General features: G+C 33.8%; 1 protein-coding gene and 1 long non-coding RNA gene across 2 annotated transcripts; one reads left to right on the top strand and one right to left on the bottom strand.

The window, feature by feature from the left end:
• The first annotated feature begins 10,606 nt into the window (after positions 1 to 10,606).
• On the top strand, positions 10,607 to 14,320 carry LOC136203700 (actin-related protein 6). The gene is made up of 8 exons (XM_065994907.1): positions 10,607 to 11,541; positions 11,950 to 12,139; positions 12,224 to 12,287; positions 12,912 to 12,996; positions 13,084 to 13,134; positions 13,223 to 13,285; positions 13,368 to 13,515; positions 13,649 to 14,320. The coding sequence occupies exons 1-7, from the start codon at positions 10,787 to 10,789 to the stop codon at positions 13,495 to 13,497; spliced, it is 1,338 nt and encodes a 445-aa protein (XP_065850979.1). The 5' UTR covers positions 10,607 to 10,786; the 3' UTR covers positions 13,498 to 13,515; positions 13,649 to 14,320.
• Positions 14,321 to 15,739: 1,419 nt separating this feature from the next.
• Positions 15,740 to 18,121, bottom strand: LOC136203641 (uncharacterized). Its single transcript, XR_010674934.1, has 2 exons — positions 17,598 to 18,121; positions 15,740 to 17,496 (listed from the first exon to the last, which is right to left on the bottom strand). It is a non-coding gene; the product is annotated as an uncharacterized lncRNA (long non-coding RNA).
• Between the last annotated feature and the right edge of the window lie 332 nt (positions 18,122 to 18,453).

The raw sequence follows: 18,453 nt of genomic DNA, 5'->3' as shown, positions 1-18,453 counted from the left end.
TTGGAGAAGAAAGAAGCCAATAACATGTTGGCTCTACCGAAAAACTTAGAGAGTAGACCACCACCGTGTGCTTGGGTCTGTGAGGGAGGAGCAGGCGAGGCGCCTCTGTCCTGCACGGGTTTGGGTACAAACGAAATGATTCTCGGATTCTTAGTGTTCATGTTTATCTCATTCACACTCTTGAGTCCACTATCACCATGCTTCCGCTTGTAGATTCCATACCTATCCATTTTCAATTCTAAGAGTAAAAATATATGGTTTTTTTATGTATTACAATGGAACAAATCATTCTTTATTTATATTTATAGATAGAGGATAGGAGGGGAGGGAAGGGGATGAAAAAAGGAATATCAATTATAATAATGGTTGATTGTCATCAATCATGCGATAATTTTAGGTAATTTTGAACTTCCTTTTTTTTATTCTAAATTAATAAGATTATTGCTATATTGTAAATTTATAAAAAAATCTTACTTAACTCAAATGTGAGATTTTATAAAATTTGACTAACGGTTTAAATTTGACTTTATAAACTCTAGTATGCCCAACTGGGCGAGGATAGCTGGTAGGTCTATGTCTGTACGATGAGAGTGAATCTTTCCACCTCCGTAATTATCATCGATGTATTAGATTATGATTTGGTTTAATGAAATGAGATTTTGTTTTCAAAATAATAATAATTAGGTTAATTAGGATGTTTTAGTTTATGTTAGTTTATTTTCTTTGGTATAATTTTTATTAGTGAATTCGTTTAGTTTAACCAATTTAATTTGTAATATTGTAAATCAATTAGTTTAAATTTGATATTAATTGGTCAAATTAAATATATGATTAATTTTTTATTTTCATATAATTTATGTTTAATTTTTAAGGTAATATTTATTATTTTCTCACTTTAAAATAGATCAAATTTCCATATTAATAGGTAAACATGATTAATTCTTATTTCCATTTAATTTAGTTTTGATTTTTTAGGGCAATATTTTCTATATATGTTAATAATATTCGTAATTTATTTTACCTTGCATATATACCAAATTGAATTTATTACTTTTGCTTTTACATTTACATGTTTGTTATATGTATGTTGCACATAAACACACTCAATTTGTTTAAATCTACATTAAATTATTTTGATTTGAAATATTTTGGATCCCTCCTAAAATCTGAATTAAACTAAATTGGTTTAAAATGTTATTTTTACTCTTTTATAATCCAAATTTAAAATAAATTGACCTAAGATGCTGCCTTTAGGGTCCTTAAAATATTTCAAAAAAAAAAAGTCTATTAATCCGATATATTATCCCGAAATTAATTAATTCAAATCAATATGTAAATATTATTTAAATTTCTTTCTCATATTTCGTATAAATAATCTTTCTTATTAAAATTATTTCTATTTTTCATATATGTGATATATATGAATAAAAAATAAATTTTAGTAAATTAGATAATATTATAAGTATATTATATATTGCGATTCTAAATTAAAATTAAACTAATTTGAGTTGTTATCTCAGATTTAGCTTAATTAATTCAAATTATAATATGCAAATATTATTTGAACTCTTTCATAATATACTCAAATAACCCTCTATCAAAATCCTCGCTGATACGACTTGATTGCACGGTTTCATATGATGGTTCATGTTAGCCGACGCCGAATCATTTCGGGACTAATACTTTATTGTTGTATATATGTCAATGGGGTGTTCAAATTTGGGTTGGATGAGTTATAGTATATTTTTAACCCAACCCATTTAAGGATTTTTTTTATAGATGGGTTGGGTTATGATGGATTGGGTTATTGTGGGTTGGATGATTTATTATATATTTAAGACTTAATACCCTCCCAGCCCCCCAAATTGGCCAAATACTGCAACTGACCCCCCATACTTTCACTTTTAACAAGTAACCCCCCAACATGGTTATTCAGCATTACTTACCCATCCAGTCTGACATGGAGCATGGCAGGTGGAATGCGTGAACGTCAATGCCTCTTGCGCACGTGAAAGCTCTTGGATACATTAATAAACCAATAAATTGTGATTATTCACTTCAAATCCCTAAAATCTAACGGTAACTTCACTTACTGCAAATGCTTCCACCTCTCTTCTTCCATCCCCATCGATCTATTAGAGCAACCAGATAACAGAGTAGGATTAAATCCTTCGATTCATCCTTCCCAAATTTCGTTTCATCCATCTACGCAAATCCATTTTCGCAATCCAAAGTGCGTTCACAGTGACCTATATGACTAACCATACGAATGGAGATGTTTGGTACTGAATCGAGGAGGTGCTTATATGGGGAAAGAGCAGTATTGAAAGCTTCACGGCGTGATTCAAACCTAGGGAGACGTTTTTTTGGTTGCAGCAAGTATGGGGTACGTATTCTCCATTTATCTTAGGTGGTTCTTGTATAAGAGATTTCTGAGAATTTTTTTATGGTATTCGATCTGTAAAAAGGAATGAACGAAGATGTGGATTCTTCGTATGGTTTGATCCTCCTATAGACAATCATTACAAGCAAGTAATTGTGGGGTTTTTGAAGAAGATAAGGGAAAAAGATGACAATGAAGAAGGTGACATGCTTCAATTTGATGAAGATGGAAGAAGTTGATACTGTTATTGGGTTTGTTTGTTTGTTTGGGATTTTGATTAGTTGAAAAGAGTCTGTAATATTGGTTGATTTTCATTAGTGATGAAAGCAGATGAATATTAACAGAGTTAGGCTTTATGTAATCTTGTATTTTGAATTATGGAATCTATGACAAGAGGAAGTGTTTGACAATATGTGTTTGACAATATGAAAGTTTTTGTATTTGGTACAAATATAACATAATATAACACAAAACATGTTTCTGATATTCATATAAGTGCAAATCTGTCCAAAACGTTTAGACATTCACATGATCAAGCAAAATGTCCACAAAACATTCAACATTACATGCGAGCAGAAATAAAGAAGGTCCAAAATAACTTCTGCTACGTCAAACTAAGACATAGATACATTAACATTGATGTCCTAAAAGCACATAGTTGCACTCCCAAAACCACAGAATTGCACTCAATTGAACCACTTGCAATAGTTGGTGGAGTCACACTTTTCGTAGAGCTACGAGTTACTCTTGTAGAAGTTGATGCAGTTTGTGAAGCATAACTTGGTGCATTTTGTGAGGCAGACTACGAAGCATCTTGTGTAGCAGATTGGGAAGCACCTTGTGCAGCAGATTGTGTCACTGCAGATATTGTTCTTCTCATGGCAACTTGTGTAGGAGTTTGCTTAATTTCTTTGCCTTTCCACTTAACCTTAGTTAGTTCAAAATCGATATCACTAGTGACAGTAGCTGAACTTTTAATCGTTGTAGTACCAGATGAGATGACAATTCCTCCTGGCCTACCACACTAGTTTACATACAGAAAACCATCAAAAAACACACAACACATACACGAAACTAAGCTTCCAAATTAGTTAATAAGATATCACCTGTTGAACTGGAAAGTCTGTTTTTGAGAGTGGAAAACACCATAGCCATATCTAACTTTCTTTGTTCCTATTTTCTCCCTCCTAGCTGATTTGTTAGATGATGCAGCTTGTACAGGTTGATTGTTACTCCCATGTGTTGCATTTGCATGTCCAGATGATGTTTCCCCACCTGTTTCTTTTCGTTTGCGCTGGTATATGACATCTATTGGAGAATTTCCATCATCAAGGGCCTATAAAAACACCAACATGATTAAGATGCTTCAAATTGTCAACAATGGCAAAAATATAACCAACAAATATAATACAATACCTGATCAATATCATTCTTCCTAACTGGACAACCTTTTTTATTGTTGTTATGCACTTTGCAGTATGAACATGTCATTTGTTAATTCCACATACTTACTTGGATCTTTGTTAGTAGCATAATAAAGAGGCCCACAATTTGTATATCCTAAATAAAAAATATATCAAGGTATGTCTAACCTAATTAACTTATCAGGATCAATAGGTGATATGCAATGGACTTCACCACCAATATACTGTCAAACTCCCCCAACCCCAACCACAAACTTTCCTCCATGGTGAATATTGAGATTGACGAAATCATCTCCCATCTGTCAATCAAACATGCACAAAAAAAGAATCTCTTCAACAAAGTGTATTGATAATAAAGAAAATATCACAAGAATGACCATACAAAATAGCTGTAATAGCCCACTCATAACATAGTAACTTAAAATCCTTCCAACCTTTGCCTATACTTAAACTAAAATCACAAGTTTACCCATATAAACGTTGAACAACACACCAGTACAACATTAAAGCACTGAACAACATCACTTAAAAAAGCATAAAAAATACCTTGTATTAATCGTCCGCAACCGTCTGAGAATGAGTAGGAACAGAGACTTGCGATTTCTACTTAATCAACCGCGATTTCCTCAGCTATCAACCCATCCTTGTTCTGTGATATTCAACAATATCTTCAATGGAATTTGCGGAATTAGGAAGCTTTTGGAGTCGAAATCACTTTTGGGTAGATATAAGAACTTCCAAACTTAGGGATTCCTTGTATCATTCAACTGGCATAATGACGATGATGATTCAAACTCAGAAGTCGAGGGGTTTAACTCCTTTAGTTTGGTTTTAGTCGGTTGATATTTTGTCTTCCGTTTTTTAAAACTAATTATCCTGCATGGCGCTTGACTTTTCAACGGATCTACGTGTCTTTGATAGGTGGCAGTGCGTGTTCTTCACGCGAAATTCTTTCTCGAATCCGTAGACTGGAGGGGTAAGTAATTCGGAATAACCATATTGGGGGGTTATTTATTAAAAGTGAAAATACGGGGGGGTCAGTTGCAGTATTGGGCCAACTTGGGAGGGGGGGCTAGGAGGGTATTAAGCCTATATTTAATATGAATTGTAATACATAACAATTCAACTTTATATTTTTTTTTATTTTTTTATTGAGTTGATTTTTTTTTCTCTCTTTTATATTTTCAGAGTTACATGTTTTATCTTAACATTTTTTATGAATTTCTTTTTAATTTAATTGAGCTCATTTATTTTTAATGATAATAATAATAATAAGTAAACCTCAAAGTCATAGTTAAAATTTAATAAATCAGCATATGAATATCAAAATACAGACTGATATATAATAATATAATCAAAATACATATAAATTAAAGCCAAATCAATCAACCATTGACGAATCTTATTCTATTGTTTTTATTTAATTTTTGTTCCTTAGTTTTCTATTTTTTTATTTGTCAAAGGAATTTTGATAGATTAAATCTTATCGTACGTAAGTCATACATATGATTTAAATTATTTTATAATATATTTAACTTTATTTAAGATTCATACTTTAAATCTTTTCATATATATGACATATGAGCGATAAAAGTTAAATTTTAAATTCAATAAATATGGTTAAGCATAAGTTATATATATAATCTCCAATTAAAACTAACCTCAAATCCTAAATTCTTGAAACGGAATTGTCGAACATCTAAATTTTAAATCTTTTCATATATATGACATATGAGCGATAAAAATTAAATTTTAAATTCAATAAATATGATTAAGCATAAGTTATATATATAATCTCCAATTAAAACTAACCTCAAATCCTAAATTCTTGAAACGGAATTGCCGAACATCTAGCTTATATTAATAATTAAAGCAAACAAATGGCAAACACATGTTATTATGTTAGTACGAATTTATTAGACGGAGTAGGGTCATATTACGTTTCTTCCCTACACGTAATCGAAAAAACAAACTTGAACCTCTTCATAGACAATCGTTATCCTAACGTCATATAAACAGAGTCAAAACAAAAAAGAAAAGGTATCTATTCATGCTTACAGATTGATTGGTGGCGATTCGAGTTACACCACGAACGAGCTTCCCATAAAAGGTTCGATTCGAACTGTTGGAAAACAGCAAATAGAGCTCTCGAGCATGCCTCGCACCTCGCGGGCCCAATACGATGCATCTAAGGTTGTAAAGACTTGCATGTAATATGTTTCCTATTTTGAATAGGTAACTGATCTCACAAGTTGTAAGCACACATATATCTAGATAGTTATATGGATGTTTATGAATGTGTTCATAGGCATTGAAGATCTAGTATGAGATCCTAGATGGATAAAGAATCATGAATGCCACTGGTTAATCTCATAGTGTTTAGGTATAACTAATCCTTAAACTTAAATAATCATCATGTAAATCTTGAACAAGAAATTTACTTTCATCACGACGCTCTATAAATATGGTTTGCTCCTGGGAATGATAGGGTATTACATGAAGTCGGTGCAAGTTAGTTGAATGGTAGATTAAGCATTCATCACTCTCAGATTAAGAGAGAGTTATCTATAGCCTCTTGTGGGATACTTGCTCTAAATCCTTATAAGGTGATGGATGCCATATGGAAATTGGAAATCTCATGAATCTATTTAGTTTTGAGAAATCCAACATGAACAAGTAAACAAATGTCTCATATATATGATTTGGAATATTCCATGGTCACGAGTCATTTGAATATAACTGATGAAGGATCGAATTATACTGTAACTAAATCTGATTATTGTAATCGGACCCTCGACGTTGTTATTTAACTTGACTTTATTGGTTTTTTCAATCCATGTAATCCATTGAGTAGTATTTGGATGTTTAGTAGTAACCGGAATGCCTTAACTTGTGTAATGATTCCACTTCCATCACTGAAGATGTCTACTTAGACTAGGATGAGAAATACAGGCAGTAGGGCTTTGATCCTATCTTAGTAACATTCTTCGATATCCCTGATATAATCCAGGTGCATCTAATGCTCCTATTTACCCAGTGTTTAATGTAGAATTCATTAATAATATTTTGTCAAAAAAAAAACATTTCCTTAATGAGCATTTTAATGGCATTTTGAAACATTAATTCATTAATCTCAAATTTCATATCTTTATTTTTGCATGGACTCAATCAGTGCTCCTACTAATCTTATGGAGACTTAGACTTTGTCTTCACTTCCTTCTGAAACATGTATACCTTTTAAGTCTTCATCTAACGAGACTTACAAACATTATCTTCATTATGCTCCCACATTTTTTCTAGAAATGAGATCTCATTTTCTGAGAAAATATCTGCTTGAACAACAAACCATTTGTTCTCACTGGGTAGCAAAAACATTAAGGTATATCTTATATCTAATAAGTTATTTCCAAAATAATCTTATTTTAGTGGTTATTAATGATTCAGGGTCTTTAATAAGGAATTCTAGTCTTATTGGTGTTTGAAATGTTTCATCATTCTAAATGATACACATATATCATATACTTGATGGGTTTAATACATGTAATGTAGCTTAGGCCCATTTAACTCAATAAAATTCATTTATCATTTATAATATCCCTGGTATTATAAACACTTGGTTTCCAAGTGATATAGTAACTCCAATGTACCCATACATTTTGGGTATATATAATATTTTGAAATATTAACTCCATGATTTTCATAGTTTTTTTTAATACAAATAATACTATATGTGACTCAAATTAGGTGAAATCCAAATAAAATAATAATAAATAAATAATATATACATCAATTGAAACTGACTGAAAGTTTATAAAAGTAACTTTAAAATATATGCAAGTAACAAAAATTATATGAAATTGGCTAAATTTTGGTGAAACTATTCTGACATATTAACTTCAATGTTTCGTAAAATTATATTTAAGTGACTGAAATTGGATACAAATACTATTAACTTCGAGGTTTCCATACTTTTCGGATATGCATAATATTTTCTATTAACTCAAAGGTTTCCATGATTTTTTTGGTTCACATGATATATTATAAGTGGCTGATTTTAGTGAAACCAAACAAAAACTAACAAAAAAAATAACAATATATGTCATGTGAAAGTGAATGAAAATATACGAATCACAGAAATTTGTATGAAGCTATTTTGAAAAAAATATTAATTCTAATGTTCTATGAAGAGACATTTGTGTGTAATTTAAAGTTAGTGAAACTTAATTGTAGATTTTAGGTTTATTTTTAAATACGAAAAAAAACAACATACAAAATCACAAATACAAGAAAAAGGAAAAATTAAGACACATAAATCTCTCAAATTTTCAATTAACCCATCATGGACTTATTCACTAATTAATTAGTTCCACTAAATACTAATTCTCTCCTTTTTCATAATGGTTCCCCCATCTCTAATACCATTGCTTGCTTCCCAATTCAACATCACACATAATTCTATAAACGTCTCTTTCATGTAATCAATGCAAAATTATTGGTAACCTAGTGGAAATTACTAAGGTTGCCTCATAAACTAAAGACTAATTGGTTTAGGATAACATTAAGGTTCCCATAGAAAAATATACTTCTATCTCATTCAAGGGTTCGAGCAACGGGTAACAGGTATGGAGCTACAAGTGATATACACATACCTACCCAATGACTTAAGGAATGCGTGAGAAGTATTTTTATACACATCGGAATTAAAAGGGATCAATCTTGAATCATGTCAAATGTTGTGATGCAATAATGAAAACCACTTAAAAACTTTAAAGTTTAGTAATTAGTTTTCGGTGTTTTCCATGTACTGAACACATACTCCACTTTCTAGAGATTACGTTCCTAGACAATCACTTACTTAACTAATTGCTAACTGGTTTAAACTTTAATGAGTGTTGTTCTCCATAATTATTAAGTCAATTTACAATATATAATTACTACATTCAAAGGTATCATGCATCATCACAAAATGATAAATAAATTACAAAGTTCACAATTCTCAAAATAAAGGGGTTGGGGATGCATTTGTAAAGATAAAAAAGGGGAATTTATATAAATCCTATATATAAACATGTTCTAGTATTTGAATATTCATGAAACCTGTAAAACGAAAACAATTAGAGTCACGAGCCATATATTGGGCCTGATTTTTGATTGATTGTCGTGTAGATGGGAGTTGGACCCATAATACATATGTTCTGACAAAGAGTGTTGGATTGCCTAACAAGTTATTTACATGAGTGGCCAAGACAAGATAGAAAATAAATAAAAAGACCAAATGGTTAATAATGATAAAGAAAAATGACCTTATAATATGTTTTTCAAAATAGGATGACTTAACAGTATGTTAAGTAAAAACGAGACTAATAATTATTGGCTTAAAGCACTTTTTAGCCCCTGATCTATCCAAAATTTGTGCATTTGGCCTCTGACCTATTATTTAGTCATATTTGGCCCCTAACCTATCAAATTAGATAAAATACAACCCATATTGAATGAAAAATTAACTCTTTTGAAAAATTAATGGCAGTAACCAATACAAAAATGACACATGACACATAAATAAAATTAATTTTCACTCTATTGGAACACTAGAAAAAGTTTTTAAGATTTTTTTACTGTGTAAAATAGTTACTGTTGCCATCTCCAGTTGAAAATTAATTTTATTTATGTGTCATGTGTCGTTTTTGTATTGGTGACCGCTGTTAATTTTCCAACAAAGTTAATTTTCCATTCAATATGGGTTGAATTTTATCTAATTTGATAGGTCATGGGCCAAATATAACCAAATAATAGGTCAGAGGCCAAATACACAAATTTTGGATAGATCAGGAGTCAAAAAGTGCTTTAAGCCTAAATTATTTACCTATATTAAAAGTAAAAAGCATAATATGTCCATTAACTTTATCTGTTTTAAGAATTGAGCATTTGATCAATTATTTTTCCACATTGAGCCGTTGATTATCGATTATGTTATGGATTCGACCTTTATTTAACTTTTTCATCGAGTTTGGGCAGCACGCATCGTTAGGACGATTTAGCCTATTATCGTGGACAAATAAAAATACGAGTTTATTGACTAGGATGCATATAGAGTAAAAAGTAAAAAGAAATTACAGAAATCAATTTCTAGTAGGTTCTTTCAACCTCGGTCGTCTTCTCTCCCATTTCGTTATTTTTAGCATTAGAGTCGCCAAATTGATCTTCTCCCTTAATACCAAAATCCATTTCTAGCAGATTCTTCCAAACTTGATTTCCAACTTGAAAAAACCTAGTTGAAATTGATTTTTGTAATTTTTTTACTTTTTACTTTCTCCCTCTAGTCAAGAAAGTTGGTTTTTTTATTTGTCCACACGAAAGTAAAATTTTCCATAACAACAGGTTGAATCCCTTAAAGGCTCATGTTGCCCAAACTCGATAGAAAAGTTAAATAAGGATCAAATTCATAATAGAATCAATGATCAATGGCTGAATCAGAAAAATAATGGTAAACAAGTAAAGTTTCAAAGCTTAATTATGTTTTTTTTTTTGGCTTATATTAAACAAAATATATTTTTTATTTGATCATATTAAAAGAGATAAAAGTAGACAAAAAAAAAGTTTGCTAAATAAAAGAAAAAAAAATATTATACTCTATTTTATTTATTATACTTTTTTTAAAAAACTAAATTGTAAATTGTAAGTTTATCGATTTAATTAAAAAAATTTAAAATAAAATAATTAAAACATATTTCTCAGTGTATATAACTGTAACTTTCAATCACGTTTAACTCACCCAGCACTCTTCCAACCACTGAAGTTATCATATATTTTCCATTTGGTGAGATTTATAGTTTCAATCAAAGATTAATTAAAGCTTCCATAATTACCAGATATTTTACATTTGGTGAGATTTATGGCTTTCAATCAAAGATTAATTAAGCTTCCATAATTAGTATTAACCTTCTAAAACCTCGATCCAGGTGATTATAAACCCTTTAAAATGACGAAAATGAAATCTACCTTCTACACTCCCACCCAGCTATACCCTTTCTCCGATATGTCCAATGTTGTTGTCCTCGATAACGGCGGAGGCTCTATTAAAGCCGGCCACGGCGGAGAACGTGACCCCCTCACTGTTATCCCTAATTGCCTTTACCGTCCTTTATCCTCCAAGAAATTCCTCCACCCTTCTCCGACCACCTCTGCCTCTGCCTCCGAAGACTTAACCTCCGCCGCTGTCCGCCGTCCAATTGACCGGGGCTATCTCATTAACCCTGACCTCCAGCGGGATATCTGGAATCATCTTTTTTCCTCTATTCTCCGCATTAATCCCTCCAATTTTAACCTCCTCTTAACTGAACCACCTTTTACTCTCCCGTCAATCCAGCGCGCAACCGACGAACTTGTATTTGAGGAATTTGGTTTCAAATCTCTCTTCATCGCCGACTCGCCTAAGCTTGTTCATCTCTACGAAGCGAGTAGGCGGCCGTATGGATTGGTTTCCAAGGCACAGTGTAGTTTGGTTGTGGATTGTGGATTCTCATTCACTCATGCTGCTCCTGTTTTTCAGAATTTTACGCTTAATTATGGTGTGAAGCGAATTGATTTGGGTGGGAAAGCTTTGACTAATTACTTGAAAGAGTTGGTTTCTTATCGTTCTGTTAATTTGTCGGATGAGAGCTTTCTTATGGATGATGTGAAAGAGAAACTCTGCTTCGTTTCCCTTAACATGACTCGCGATTTGCAGATTGCAAGGTATTGCATTTTTATCTTATTTTGTTTCTGATTAATGGTTACTTGCTCAATTAACATGAAAAAAAATCGAACAACTTGTTAGAACTGTAGCTTATGCCTTCACTTTTTGCCTCAGTGCCTATTCTGTTCTTACTATATGCTTAGATCATCAAACTGTTAGGAGTTGTGTTTAGTTTTATTTTGTTTGCAGAACTGTTGCTTCTTTTGATTCAGTAGTTGGAACAAAAATCATTTGAAAGAAATGCATTCAATTGAATTCTCGCATGATTTACAATTCCTTCAAATTAGCTTGTTTTCTAAAGAAAATAGTTGGATTCTTTTATTTTAGTCCTTTCCAAACAATAGATTGGTGAAAATAGAATTCAATTGAATTGAATTCCTTTAAATCCATCAAAATTCCTTTTGTAGAAAGCGTGGGAGAGACAATCTATTGCGCTGTACATATGTTCTTCCTGATGGCATCAACCATACAAAGGGTTTTGTTAAAGATCCAGATGAGGCAAAGAGGTATCAAAATCTGACTAATGTGTCTGGCATGGATCAATCTGAAGTTTCAGAGAAGCCTGAGGACAGGAAAAGAGTTGATTTGACAAGAAATGTAATCTTACTATTCCTGGAACTAGTTTTTTTTTTTTTATTATTCTCAACTTTCAGGGCTTTCATGTTTTTATTATCTTTGCAGGAGTTCGACTTGACAAATGAGAGATTCCTTGTTCCAGAAATGATTTTCCATCCTGCAGATTTGGGTATGTACCATATTCTTGTGCCTTTGCTTGGCACTTAACATTTTTGCAGTTAAATCTAGGGACTCATGTGCTTTATCTTTATGATTACTTGTCATTTGTCATTACAACCAATATAGTATATAGCTCAGTATCACGTGGAAAGATTGAGGGGTCTGGTTTTCTGTATGGTTGCTCGTTGAACTTGGCGTGATTACTTAACTTCAATGTATGACATAAAAATTGTTCAACTATAATACAATTTCACTGAGGCCGTGTAAATGAAATTTCCATAAATTTAGTCAGGTGAATTTCTTTTATTGCAGCTAACTAAATGCTTTTTTTTAAAAGGATGTACAACTAAAGGTGTGTCTTAATACCTCCTTACTTTATGGTTGGTTATGCCCAAAATGGGTTTGTTCTGTACATAAATTCTGACCATGATGCGCTTATTTAACAGGCAATAGAACTGTGTGATGCAACAAAATTACATGAGGACCATTTTTAGATTTAGCTACACTTACAGAAATATGTTGAGCTTAGATGCAGATGCGGTGCGATGAAGTCAAGAACCAAAATTGTCTTGACGTTTGTCTAGTTGCTTTGGAATTAATCTTGAAGAATACATTTTACCTATTCTTTTTCCAGGTATGAACCAAGCTGGACTGGCAGAGTGCATTGTTCGAGCTGTCAACTCCTGCCATTCTCTACTTCACCCAGTACTCTACCAGAGGTGATTTACATATTTCTTAGTATTATGCAAATATTTAATGATGTCCTAATAGCAATTGATGAATGTTCAAAACCTTTGTTTATGCAGCATTATATTAACTGGTGGGAGCACATTATTTCCTCGATTTGCTGAGAGACTGTATGTTGATGTTCTTGCCTTGTTATTTTATACTATGAACATGTATTGACATTTGGCCAATAGATTATATCAGTGGATAAAATTGCAGAGAAATGGAGCTCCGACCTCTTGTCCCAGATGAGTATCAAGTGAAGATAACTACACAAGAAGAGTAAACTCACTCCTGGAAAGTGTTAATTTGTCTCTTAATTTTCACACTGATTCTTATTTGGTGGTCTGTGATGCTTGTCCAGTCCCATACTAGGTGTATGGAGAGGTGGGTCGCTTTTGGCATCAAATCCTGACTTCGAATCAATGTGTGTCACCAAGTCTGAGTATGAGGAACTTGGATCTGCTCGATGTCGCAAAAGATTCTTCCAATGAATTCTCATAATTCCCAAGGTATATTAAATACCTAGTGCCTAGTGGTATTTTGTGCATGTCTATTGAGGCAAATGAAACTTAGTACTTTTGCTTCTCAAAGTTGTTCATCTCTGTAATTTTTGTTAATACAAGTTCTATGAAAATTAAGCAGCAAACGGGAAAATGCAGCTGCTGGTGAATTTTCATCCGAGATGGATTTTGGCTTGCATAAAAAGTACTACACCCTGATTCAGCCTGTAATTTCCATCAGTGATACTGTGAAGTGCTATATTCTTGCTTTTCAACATGGTAGCAAATTTTCATCCAGCATTGGAGTTGATATGGACTGATAGCTGATGCATCCAGGTGCCAAACAATTCCTAAAGTTAACTCTCCACAAATATTGCAGAAGCAACAGTTTTTTTTGCGGAAACTCTGCAACCAAATCTTATGGATTTTTTTATGGTAATTGATGCCAAGCCAGTTCACCACTGCAAAGTTAACCCTGTTAATGAGCGTTTTTGCTTGCCGATCGGTACATACGGTTTTCATATGTTCAAATCTTGGGGGCATGCAAGTGGAAATTTTGGTTAATGTGGCCAAATTATATGTGATATGTGATGTTCCAATGAAAAATGCAAGCCCCATATAAAGTATTGAAGAACTACAAACTGTAGTAAATTTGTATCAACTGCGGGATACTTGCGGTAAAGTAGTATGAAGTATATTAAAATTAGCATGTAAATGGTTAGGTCTGGGTAATTAGTTTAGTCAAAACCTAATTGATAATTTGTGCAAAACCAGTTCCTATGTGAATACAATGTTCTCGTTGTTTTTTTCTGCCCCAGAAGAACATAAATATTTTCCTGGAATCTATTACTAAAGGTGCAAAAATACCCTTAACGTTTTGGATTAGGAACAATTTTATCTCTAACGTCTAAAATGATGCAATTTTATCCTTAACATTGGAAGCTAAGAGCAATTTTACCACTAACATTGATAAATTGGGTCAATTTCAGATACTATTATAAAACATATATTTTTGTTCCTTATTTTGCTCCAATTTCTTAAAAATTCATTCTAAAAAAATGATTTCATGTTTCTTATAGTTTAATAATAGAATTAGAGATTAATATTTATAAATTCGGTGAATTTTTTAAATTTTTTTTGTCTAATTCGTACAGGACAGTATATTTTTTTTATTTTTTCATATCCCAAAATATGTTTGTGATCTGCTACTGATAAAATGATGCACATGTGAAGTCTATATGATAAAATTCATGACCGAGAAGATAATTTGATGAATTATTTCTCAAATTGACTCAATTTATCAATGTTAGGGGTAAAATTGTTTTTGGCTTCCAACGTTAGGGGTAAAATTGCACCATTTTAGACGTTATGGGTAAAATTGTTCCTGACCAAAAATATTAGGGGTATTTTTGCACCTTAACCCTATTACTTTATATAATAGCTGAAGCAAACAACTATTTTAATTTTATTTTCCCGAACATACATATTCCAGGAATCTATTTCTCTATATATATAATAGCTGAAATAAACACTATTTTAAGTATGAGAAGCTAGAGGTCTTGAGTTCGAGTCTTAGCGTATGTAGAAAACTTTAATTGAGAGAAAATCCACTTAAAGGGTGTCTGAGAAATCAGATAAAACTATATAAAATAAATATGACAAGCCTTTCTTTTAGAAAGATTTATACCTTTTATTTTCCCAAATAGAGCAACGGATATTTAGCGATTGCTTAATTAAAGCCAGTGAAATTTTAGGGGTACTCCTGGAGTAATACTACTTCAAACCAATGAATTCACGACACATGCATGTATAGTTTTTTTCCCCACCAATCATGTCCATGTGGTGGGATTCAAAATGATTCTTAAAGCAAATTGTGGTTCCATGTCCATGTGGTGGGATTCAAAATGATTCTTAAAGCAAATTGTGGTTCCATATAGATTGACCCCCTTTGAAATTCTGTATCCTCTTGCAAATCAGCCCCAGGCTCATTGGGATTGGAAGTTTAAAGTGAAAGAATTATGATAAAGGAAGCCATAGAATTACCAAGGAATGGGATTGCGCTGGGGAGGTATTTCTCTATTTCTTCATAGAGAAGAAAAACGTCAAAAAAGAGAGAGGGAGAGGAGCAGGCGGATGCACATAACAACAACTATGTTTTACCATCCACTGTGAGATCTTTTTGATGCTGAATTTCGGCTTCAAATATTTCTGTAACTAAAGATTGCTTCTAAAATGTACAAATGATATGTATTTTTTATATTATATTTCCATTTTTCCTTTACTATTCGGAAAATGTATAAATTAAAAAACTTAGATTTTTTTTTTTTTGTTACAGTGGAAGGGCTAGACCCCGATAAAACAAAAGAAAAGAAACTACATTTGAATCTACGAGCAGAGCTGGTTTCGCTCGTATCAGCTTGAAGAATATCAAGGAGGCATGCAGATGGTCCACCACACTCGTGATGTCCCAAGCAAAGAGTTCCTGTGAAGTTTGCTATCCAGTCAGCTGCTTTATTAGCCTCTCAGAAGGTATGAGTCACTCTGACGATCCAATTCAACTTCAAAAGCTTCCTACATCCTTCAATCAGCCAGAAATATCAGTGGACGTTCAGACACAAGTCAGACATTAATCGTACCACCACTAACGAATCCGCCTCCACAACTACTTGTCTGAAACCCTTCTTCTAAGCCACATTCAAATCGAAATAAAGGCCCCATAATTCAGTCAGGCCCGCTGAACGGATGCTTAGATTACACGTGCTAGCCACGCTCTGTCTGTATCTCGAGCTAAACCTTATGTCGATGGCAAACCTGGATTACCCTTACTATCTCCATCACAATTAACCTTAACCCAGTTTTCCGATGGCAGTTGCCACGCAATATTAACATTCTGAAAGCCACCAGAGTTAAGACAAGAAAAGGATGAAATACTTTGATTATACTCTCTAGCCTGCTTGCGAATTAACTCGATCATGCTGTTGCCATTTTCCCGAATAACCGAGTTGAACACCCTCTTATTGCGCCACCGCCATATCCACCATGAAGTCGTTGCAAACACCGCATACCCTTTCTCCGTCAGCCATAGCCCTGAATTTTCCAAATTAAACTTCATCCAGGCCCCGAGTTCCAGCATGAAGAATTGCTGCTGTAAAATAGCAGGGACCAGACCTTCCCAAATCCTTCGAGCATCCCCGTAGTTACGAAGCAGATGGAGAGTCGTCTCCGATTGGAAGCATATCGAATATGAGCCTGAATCACACATGTGTCTCCTTCTTCGGTTGGCATTACATAGGGTCGCATCGTGCAACACCATTCAAATAAAATGTCGAACTCTTTTTGTTGTTTTCAATCGCCAAATGGATGCTCAGTCGTAGCTACCGCCACTTGGACCCAAATCCTGACTTAATTTATATGCAGATCTTACCAAAAAGTTCCCCAAAGACGTCAAACCCCAGCACCAATCATCCTCCTCGGGTCCGAGTTCAAGATAACGTAGGATGCAAGCTTTAGAATTACCACATTCGGGAGGACTAATGCCAGCCTTGACCAATTCCAGCCACCATTCTCCCCCTAATAGTACCAGACCATCTGATTCAATTCCTCTAGAGACACTAGAGAAATCGCAATCTCCACCAGTCGTGTGTCCTACATCCAGTGATCATACTAGAAACGAGTAGACTTCCCTGAAACAATAATTCGTCTCACACCTTGCTCTAGTAGCCGACTACCGTTGGTGACACATTTCCGGATATGACTCTGATTTTGCTTTGTCCGAAACATAGCCAAGTCGACTTCCTGCCGAGCGTATTTGCTTTCCAACACTGCCACCCATAACTTACCTGCATCAGTAAGCATTTTCCAACTAAGTTTGGCAGTAAGCGCAATATTAAATTGATGAAAATGGCGCACACCCAAGCCCCCAGACTTTCGTGGCTGACTAATAGTGTCCCACTTCACGAGGCTCGTGCCTCTCTCCCTGTCTTTCAAACCCTATAAAAAAACACCTACACGATTTATTCATAGAATTATGGATACTAACTAGTAGAATAGCAGTCTGCGTAGTGTAAGTCGGAATTGCTGATAGAACGGACCTAACCAGAGTAGCTCGGCCAACGAAAGATAAGCAGTTAGCCTTCCATCTCGCTAGCCTCCCTTTTACTATATCCAGAACATATTTGAAAGTATGTTTGTTGTCATGAATCAGAGGCACGCCCAAGTACTTCCCCAAATCCCTAGTACTAGCGATCCTAAGCTCAGAACAAATTTCCTACTGATCCCGAGGAGAAATGTTTGCAGAGAAGAAAATATGAGATTTACTCAGACTCACCTGTTGACCCGAGCAATCGGAGAAATATGATAGGATCCATTTGATAACCCGAGCCTGAGAGTGAGATGCTTCAGCCATAAGAATGATGTCGTCCGCAAAAGAAGACATGAGAGAGAGCGACACCACCATGAGAAAGACGAATAGGTCTCCAATCTTTACTTGCAGTCATGTCCAAAATAAGATGACGCGCTCCAGGCAAAGGACAAACATATATTGGGCCCTGACGGAGACTCCGAGATGGACAAAAACCCTCACAAGGTTCCATATTGCACAAAACACGCACAAAAATGCAAAGAAACACATGACATAATCACCTCAATTAGACCCTGGTGGAAGCCAATCGTAACCAGAGTATCCCGCGGGAAATTCCAATTGATCCGGTCATAAGCCTTTTCTAAATCCAACTTTAGAAACATCCAACCCCTTCTCCCCTTCTTGTGTTTAGCAGAATGAAGTGCTTCCTGGACAACAATAATATTATCAGTGATTTTCCTTCCCGATACAAAATTGCTTTGCATAGGGCCCATAAGGCTAGATAAAAAGAGGTTTCAAACGGTGCACAATATATTTATTTATTTCTTTGTAGGCAACATTACAGAGACTTATTGGGTGAAATTACA

Source organism: Euphorbia lathyris, chromosome 8, assembly GCF_963576675.1.
Source record: "Euphorbia lathyris chromosome 8, ddEupLath1.1, whole genome shotgun sequence".
NCBI lineage: Eukaryota > Viridiplantae > Streptophyta > Magnoliopsida > Malpighiales > Euphorbiaceae > Euphorbia > Euphorbia lathyris.
Note: the sequence above shows the minus strand (reverse complement) of the source record. Positions and strands in the feature narration are given on the sequence as shown.